Genomic DNA, 9194 nt, shown 5'->3' with positions numbered 1-9194 from the left:
GGTCTTCCACATGCCGAAGTACAGGTAGGGGGTGTTGACGCCCTCGATGACCACCCCGCACTCCTGCTCCAGCAGGTCCTGGATGGTCCCCAGGCGTCCCAGGTTCCACTGCTTCGTGTTTTCATCAAATAAAGAGCCACTGATGTCCGCGCCGTATATTGGGGACTCAAAGAGGCGGGTTTTCCAATATTTTCGCTCCAATTCCTCAAAATCGGAGTAGAATGGAGTCTGGTATTTTTCAGTATTTGCTAAGTGGCGGTACTCTGCCACGGTCATGGCTTTCTTCTTTTTGTGGTATTGAGTAAACACACCTGCCCGCCCAGAGACCACCTGCTGGAGCGGAGCGGCTATTAAGATGTCATCGATATCGTCGTAGGTCTGTCTGGCTTTCCATTCCTTGGGTGGCACTATCTTAGCCAAGCCTGCTCGGTGGGCCCCTTGCGATTCTATGTAAGCAATGTATTTGTTGAAATCCGCATATTCTTCCATGGTTGGGTGGAAGGTCATGATCTTACAACTTGGGTTCTGGGAACCAAAGTGCGTAGCCTGCATGGCTGCAGTATAATCAGCAGTGGCTTCTCAGGGTCTTAGGTATGCTGTGGGTACCTGAGAGTATTAGGGAGTAACCTCTTCCCTATGCTTTATTCTGTAGCCAAAGGAAAGAGGGTGTTTCCCAGAGGGGAAGGCTCCCTGAACCAAGTCCTGCCTCAGTCTGCAGCTCTGTGACTTTCTTTGGTTGGAGATGTAAGTGCCTGGGAGGCCTCCCTGGATTCACAGGCTTGAGTGCCTGGCAGTTTCTCAGCTCACTGTGGCAAAAAGTGTCTTCATGGAAGTTTCAAAGCCAAACCTAAAGAAAATACAGAATATCTGAAGATGAGTAGATGACAAAAGGAACTGATTTAAAGCAAAATTTTATAGCAATCTTAATTTCGAAATCTGAATTTAAGGGCAAAAATATACTTTGTAAACAGGAATGTAAATTGGTGCAGTTATGGTACATACTATGGAAAACTGTAGAGAGGTTCTTTAAAATTTTATATAGAACTATTATATGATCCAGCAATCTCATTTCTGGGTATATATCCAAATGAAATAAAAACAGAATATCAAAATAATATCTGCCCTTCTAGGTTCCTTGAGGCATTACTCACAATAGCCAAGATATGCAAACAACCATAGTGTCCATCCATGGTTAAATGAATACAGAAGATGTGATATAGATATTTGGTGGAATACTACTCAGTGATAAACAAGAATGAAATTTTTCCATTCGCAATAGCATTGGTTGACATGGAGGGTATTATTCCAAATGAAATAAGGCAGAGAAAGAAATAAAGTACAGATACCAATGTGCACATATAATAAGGATAATAACAAGCATTATCCTTAACAGATACATCTGAAACATTCCAACTAAAGTACAATTATTAAATTGCATTCACAAACAGATTATTAGAAATATATGGATCAACTAAGTTTCTGAACACTGATTAGCATACAATATCTATAGATCCCATATACAAATTAACATCAATTATGAAGTGAAATAGTAAAAAGGTTTCAATTCCTTTAATAACAAATAGATGCCTCCAAAGAAGAAGTCAAAATCATATGCATTTAATACTTGTACTTAAAATGCATAAAATGAGAATTTTACCAAGGGGAAAAAGTTGCTTTCTAATATAAAATGTCTTTTTCATCTTTGTATTTGAAAGGACAAACATCAAAAAAAAGTGCTTGCCTTCTGCTAATCTAAAACCTTAATTCCAAATGAGGAAACACTACAGCCCAGAAAATGGTTTCCTTGAAGAATTCAGCCTCTAAATAAAAAAGGTTGTGCTCGGAGTCTGGCTCTGTCTGTCCCACCTTGGTCTCAGCTCAGTCAGCACCACCCTAATTCTAATACCCTCAAATCCAATCAAAGTCTTTAATTTGATCCTACACATTTTTCAAGTTCCTTCTAATCGACTTACTCCTTACCCAATTCTAGAAACCATCTTACTTCCATTGGATCCCAGTTAACTAAATGAGGTGCTTTTTCCTGAAAATCTTTGTGATTTTTACCAAAAAAAAATTAAGAAAAAAATTAGCTCCTTTTGTCAGAAAATAGTTTAATAATAAAAACACAAGGAAATGATATCCCAATGTATCTCTCTCTCTCACTCTCTCTCTATATATATGTATACAGTATATATACATATATAGTGACTTTAAAAAACTTGTAATAGAAAAAATACCTCTTTTGCTTACAAGCACAAATAGAAATAAAATGACATACCTCTGATCAACAAAATCCTGATTCCAATTGGAGCTATTCAAGGATTCAGAGAGACAGTGTTCTCTCAGCAGCTGGTCTCCAAATGCAGACCAATGTCCTGATGGCTCTGGCTTTATACCTAGGCAAAGGTATAATTTGATCAGGACCAATCAACAGTACTCATGGGATGAGGGCTCTGATTGGTCAACCCAGATAGTCTGTGCCCTTTTGATTTTTAAACCAATCAACAGATAACTGAGAGGTTGAAAATTATAAGAGTGGCACTTCCCTGGTGGCTTGGATGGTAAAGAATCTGCCTGCAGTGTGGGAGACTGGGGTTTGATCCCTGGGTTGGGAAGATCCCTTGGAGAAGGCAATGGCAACCCACTCCAGTATTCTTACCTGGGAAATCCCATGGACAGAGGAGCCTGGGGGGCTACAGTCCATGGGGTCGCAAAGAGCTGGACATGACTGAGTGAACACGACAAATTCATATCAGCTCACCATACCATCATGGTTATCCAGGCCTTTAAGACCTGTCTTGTATGTTCTTCTGTGTATTCTTTCCACTTCTTAATCTCTTCTGCTTCTATTAGGTCCTTACCGTTTCTGTCCTTTACTGTGCCCATCCTAGAAATTAATGAATGTTTCCTCTCTATCTCCAATTTTCTTAAAGAGATCTCTAGTTTTTCTGATTCTATTACTTTCCTCTGTTTCTTTACATTGTTTATTTAGGAAGACCTTCCTCTCTCTCTCTCCATGCTATTCTCTGGAACTCTGCATTCAGATGGGTATATCTTCCCCTTTCTCCCTTGCCTTTCACTTCTCTTTCCTAGCTATATGTACAGCCTCCTCAGACAACCACTATGCCTTCTTGCATTTCTTTTTCTTTGGGATGGTTTTCGTCATTGCCTCTTGTACAATGTTATGAACCTTCTTCCATAGTTCCTCAAGTACTCTGTCTACCAGATCTAATCCCTCAAAACTATTTGTCACCTCCACTGTATAATCATAAGGAAATTGATTTAGGTCATATTTAGGTGTATGGCCTAGTGGTTTTCCTTACTTCAATTTAACCCTGAATTTTGCAATAGGAGCTCATGATATGAGCTACAGTCAGATCCAGGTCTTGTTTTTACTAATGATATAGGGCTTCTTCATCTTTGGCTGCAACGAATATTATCTCATTTCGGTATTGACCATCTGATGATATCCGTGTGTACAGTCATCTCTTGGATTGTTAGAAAAGGATGTTTGCTATGACCAGCATGTGCTCTTGACAAAACTGTTAGCCAATGCCCTGCTTCATTTTGTACTCCAAGCCCAAACTTGCCTATTATTCCAGCTATCTCTTAACTTCCCGCTTCTGCATTCCAATCTCTTATGATAAAAAGGACATCTATTTTTGGTGTTAGTTCTAGAAGGTCTTGTAGGTCTTCATAGATCTGGTCAACTGAAGCTTCTTTAGCATTAGTGGTTGGGACATAGATTTGGATTACCGTGATATTGACTGGTTTGCCTTGGAAACAAACAGAGATCATTCTGTCATTTCTGAGATTGCACCCAAGTACTGCATTTTGGACTCTTCTGTTGACTATGAGGACTACTCCATTTTTTTCTAAGGGATTCTTGCCCACAGTGGTAGATATAATGGTCATCTGAATTAAATTAGCACATTCCCATCCATTTTATGTTGGATCATATGGTAGCTCTATTATTTTGGTTTTTTAAAAATACCTCCATACTGTTCTCCATAGTGGCTGCACCAATTTACATTCCCCTCAAGGCGTAAAAAGGTTCCCTTTTATCCATACCCTCTGCAGCATTTATTTGTATACTTTTTGAGATGGCCATTCTGACAGGTGTGAGGTGATGTCATTGTGGTTTTGATTTGCATTTCTCTAATAATTAGCAGTGTTGAGAATCTTCATGTGCCTATTGGCTATTTGTATATTTTCTTTGGAGAAATGCCTACTTAGGACAAGAAGACTAATTTAGAAACCAGTTTATTGGTACCGCTAACCTGTATACTTAACACTGCTTGTCCTGATTGGGTAAGGAAAATTTTTCATTTTCTTTAAAAAAGCATAACACTTTTTTTTAAAGATTTATTGATTTTACTTATTTATTTTTGCATGTGCTGGGTCTTCATTGCTGCACAAGCTTTTCTGGTAGTTGCAGCAAATGGGGGCTACTCTCTAGCTGTGGTGCCCAGGCTGCTCATCGGGTTGACTTCTCTTGTTGCTAAGTACAGGATCTAGGGCTCACGGGCTTCAGTCGTTGACATTCCATGGCTCTAGAGCACAGACTTAATAGTTGTGGCACACGGGTTCAGTTGCTCCAAGGCATGTGGGATCTTCCGGGATCAGAAATTGAACCCAAGTCTCCTGCATTATCAGGCAGACTCTTTACCACTGAGTCATCAGGGAAGCCTGGGAAATATTTTAAGTATGCAAGTAACCGAGTGAAAACATAAGGAGTACAATGGCAGCAGTATTTGCTGAAAACTGCTTTTGTTTCTTTTTCTTCCAATCCCTCAATTTTGTTATCCTAGGCTCTCCAGGACATCTATATGCCAGAGAGGAGAATGTGATATTCCTAAACTATAACAAGGAGAACTTCTGTTTGTAAAATGGAAAAGAGCAATATGAGCCAGGCTACTGTCTTCATAGAGACTTTTCAGAGTTCTTTTATTTCTCTGCACTACCATACCCACAACTGACCTATATTACAGGACCAAACCCCCCAACATCTCAGGCACTAAAAGTTAGCCCCTGCTCGAATAAGATCTACTATTATGGTCCAAGGGACCTCTAGGGCTGCTACCTGCCCAGTAATTCCCGTCAGCTTCCATCCTGTGGTCCCACCATCTCAGTACAGGACCTAATCATCTTTTCAGCCAAGCATTTCACGGCCATCCTCCACTGTGCCTGGAATCCCCAAGTTCAGTTTCTCAATCTCAATTTTCCACAGAATACGCTACCACAAATTTGCCTCGCTGCATGGTGACAGGAATGAGACGTGAGCTTTTGCCATTCCTCAATCAGAACTTCAAAGAAGGCTTACTTGTTCATGACTGTCCCCTTTTGTTTTACATGGTGCTTCAGATTCCAAAGTCTTCTGGAAATTCTGTGGGGGCAGAGCTGGAGGGAAGAGAGATGTGCTTTGTATCTCTGAAATGTTTCCTTCTGCATCCAGTTTTCAAAATTTATTCTGTTTGGCCACTTCTGTGCATTTTCAACACTAAGGCCTGAGTCAATAACCATCAACTCTCACCTGTTTGGGGACTTCTCTGGTGGCTCAGACAGTAAAGAATCCACCTGCAATGCAGGAGACATGAGTTCGATCCCTGGGTCAGGAAGATCCTCTGGAGAAGGGAATGGCAACCCACTCCAGTATTCTTGCCTGGAGAATTCCATAGACAGAGGAACCTCGTGGGCTCCAGTCCATGCAGTTGCAAAGAGTTGGACACGACTGAGCGACTAACTCTCACCTGTTTTAACTATTTCTCTTGTCCCCATGTGGTGCAAAGAACAACGGATGTGGTTATTTAAATATGCAAATTGTATCATGTCAAGTGCTGGTGTTTTTTGCTTAATATCTTTAATAATTCTTATTAAAGATATTAAGCAAAAAAACACCAGCACTTTCTATTATCTGTAAATCCTTCCACAAAATGTGTTATAGTTCTTCAGTTTACTGCAAACATATCTTTAAAAAAATGTCAGCCCTACAGTTGAACCTATAATGCAAAGTTTTAATTATTGGCACTATACTAAAAAAGCACAATGGAAAACATTTTATTTAAATAAAATGAGGATAATATTTTACTGGGGAATACATCCAACAATTCATTTTCCCTCCATATCTACATCCAATAGTAGTGTTTTATAGGCAAATTTTAAACAAACACAAATTCTTAAAAAATAAGGAAAGCCATATTTTGCTCAGGGATACTATTATCCACATACCATACAGGTTATTTTATAGCAGATACTAGTCTGCTAAATTTCAGATGGCAAAATGCTAAGCAGTGAGTTGGGTATTGTCCAGCTAGTGGTTTCTTGTCATCCTGGAGAATCTGTCAATGTGTAATGATGAGACCATCTTGTCACCACCACTTCTCTTCTCAGAGGTGACTTCACTGTGACACAACATTCATATTCTTAAGATGCAAGGCCTAGCAAAAAGCCTCCCACAAATCCACTGCATATCACAATGTTCTGCTTGACAAATTCTGTTGCTTCTTCTATTATGTCATTGACTTCAGGTGCTGCCTTATTTGCTCGGTTTTTAACCTGTCGTTTTGCTTTGTTTACATCTTTTCCCACTCTCTTCCAGTCGATCTGCACATAGCCACTGTGACTGGCAATCTGAAGGAGAAGAAAGCCACCACCTACTGCAGTTGCTGCAAGTGTTCCAACTTTCTGGAACAAAAATCCGGCACACTAGCCACTCACTCCACCCATTACAATCTGGGTGGCTACTGAGTATTTTTCTACCATAGGTCCGGAACTGTGGCCAAACACTCGATTCCACCAGTGATGTCTTCTGGCATACTCAGTTAAATCCAACACTTCATAAGAATCATCATCACTTTCATATTCTTGGGGAGGGGGGTTCCGGGTCACCATGATACCGCTGGTGGCCTGTACTGAGGCGGTCCCAACCCGCCCGCCTCTCGCCCCTCCTTTAAAAACTGCTCTAGCCCTCAAGTGCTGTTTTAAACTTCCAAAGCCTTCTCATTTCAAGTTGAATAAACTCAAATACTCATCATGAGCTACAAGGTCCTATATACCTTGCACCCTGTCTCTCCCCTTTCTATGCCCCAGACACAAAGGAGCTTCCTTTCTATCTCTGTAAAAACAACAACCCCAAGCTCTATGTTACATCTGTTACACTTGCTGTTTCTTCCAAGGAGAAATCAGCTCTGGACATCCCTTCTTGTCATTTGGGACAGGGAAAGACCTCCTGCTCTAGGAAGTATTTCCTGACCACTGGAACCAGACTACGCATTCTGCTGTCTCATCCCACCCCCTTTCATTGCTTCATAGAACATATGCCCACTTGAAATTCTTGTTCATTTATGTGTGGATTCATTTGTTGGGATGTATCATGACTTAACCATGTGAAATAGACTCACAACATCGAGAAGACAGTGGAGAGCAGGCACTCTTCGTCCCATGTTGGCTCATATCTCCCAGGTGATTTCCACCAAGTCATCCTTAACATATGGCTGCAGACCAAATCCCCCAACCCAGCCAGTCAGCCAGAACCCAACAATCAACCCCCAACTCATTCATCAACACCACACAATGCAATAAGCTCATAAAAATAAGTTTTGCTTTAAATGTTTTGATATAACTATTCAGAAAAGTGCATAAAAGCATTCAGCTCAGTTCAGTTCAGTTCAGTCACTCAGTCGTGTCCGACTCTGCAACCCCATGAATCACAGCACGCCAGGCTTCCCTGTCCATCACCAACTCCCGGAGTTCACTCAGACTCACGTCCATCAAGTCAGCGATGCCATCCAGCATTACCACCTCTCAAATGACTGAATGAACAATCCCAGAAATCAAGTCAGATGTTAACTTTCTGGTTGCCTTTAATATAGTTGCAAACAAATACTGGAAAATAACACTTTTTCAATACATTAAAGACTCAGAAATATTATATATTATTATCTGAGCCTCTACTGACCTAATTGGTCAAAAGAGCTTTGTGTGGCAGAACCAAGGGATGGGTGAAAAGGAAGTAGGAAGAAGAACAGGAGAAAAGTTGGAGAGTATTCAAAACTCAGGATTCTTCAGAAGCTATGCAGTATCCAGAGTTGGCCCACAGGATGGGATCTGAGGTAGATCGGCTCTGGTGACCTCAGCAGGACCTAGTTCACAGGGTCACTAGAGTGTCCAGTGGATGAAGCTTCAGCTGGTGACACAGGAGTTAGCAGTGTCTGAAGATTCCAGGTTCTGGGAGAAAGAACAAACACTGGAGAATTGGGTAAGCACCATGGACCCAGCACTTCCAGGGGCAACACAGGAGGGACCCTCATGCAAGACTGCACATGTGCTCAGTTGCTTTGGTCATGTCCAACTCTTTGCAACCCTATGGATCCTAGCCCACCAGGCTCCTCCATGCATGGGATTTTTCAGGCAAGAATACTGGAGTGGATTGCTACGCCCTCCCCCAGGCATCTTCCCTACCTAGGAATCGAACCCATGTCTCCAGGGTCTCCTATGTTGGTAAGTGGGTTCTGTGTCACTGTTGCTGCTGCTGCTAAGTCGCTTCAGTCGTGTCCGACTCTGTGCGATCCCACGGATGGCAGCCCACCAGGCTCCCCCATCCCTGGGATTCTCCAGGCAAGAACACTGAAGTGGGTTGCCATTTCCTTCTCCAATGCATGAAAGGAAAAGTGAAAGTGAAGTCTCTCAGTCGTGCCCTACTCTTAGTGACCCCATGGACTGCCGCCTACCAGGCTCCTCCGTCCATGGGATTTTCCAGGCAAGAGTACTGGAGTGGGGTGCCATTGCCTTCTTCACCAGCCACCTGGAAAGCCCCCATGCAAGATTAATGACCTGAAAATACCCAAGCCTCTGAAATGTCAATGTGACCACTCTTGAGGATCCTCCACACCCAAGAGCAGTGGGGTACAAAGGCTGGGTTATGGGACAGGGCCACAGTCATACCTGCAGGCCTTAGCAGGAGGCTAGAGTCCAGGGCTCGTTGGGGGCAGGATTGTCCATCCGTCCCTCTGCAGACAGGGGTTGAGCCTTGGGGTCCTGAGCCTTGCGGTCTAAGGCAAGGCCCCTCTTAGCTCCGATGGGGGCAGTCAGCTCTTGAGTGCCTTTTTCCTGAGGGCGACGACGAGAACCACATCTGCCAACTGGGTGGAGGCACGACGCCACCGACGGACCTGGCAACAGCAGAGGGGTCTGGC

At 42.4% G+C, this 9194-nt stretch overlaps 2 protein-coding genes across 2 annotated transcripts in view; both read right to left on the bottom strand.

Annotated features, from left to right (window-relative positions):
• KDM4D (lysine (K)-specific demethylase 4D) overlaps positions 1-9194 on the bottom strand; it is an 11187-nt gene that overhangs the window by 910 nt on the left and 1083 nt on the right. The gene's annotated exons all lie outside the window — the stretch shown is intronic.
• On the bottom strand, positions 6050-6951 carry FUNDC1 (FUN14 domain containing 1). Its single transcript, XM_010862111.1, is given in 1 exon segment — positions 6050-6951. A coding segment is annotated over 1 exon segment (468 nt). The 5' UTR covers positions 6892-6951; the 3' UTR covers positions 6050-6423.

The sequence above is a fragment of the Bison bison genome, unplaced genomic scaffold (genome assembly GCF_000754665.1).
Source record: "Bison bison bison isolate TAMUID 2011002044 unplaced genomic scaffold, Bison_UMD1.0 scf7180017864478, whole genome shotgun sequence".
NCBI classification, from domain to species: domain Eukaryota; kingdom Metazoa; phylum Chordata; class Mammalia; order Artiodactyla; family Bovidae; genus Bison; species Bison bison.
The sequence above is the reverse complement of the archived record's forward strand: the minus strand, read 5'-3'. Positions and strand labels throughout refer to the sequence as shown.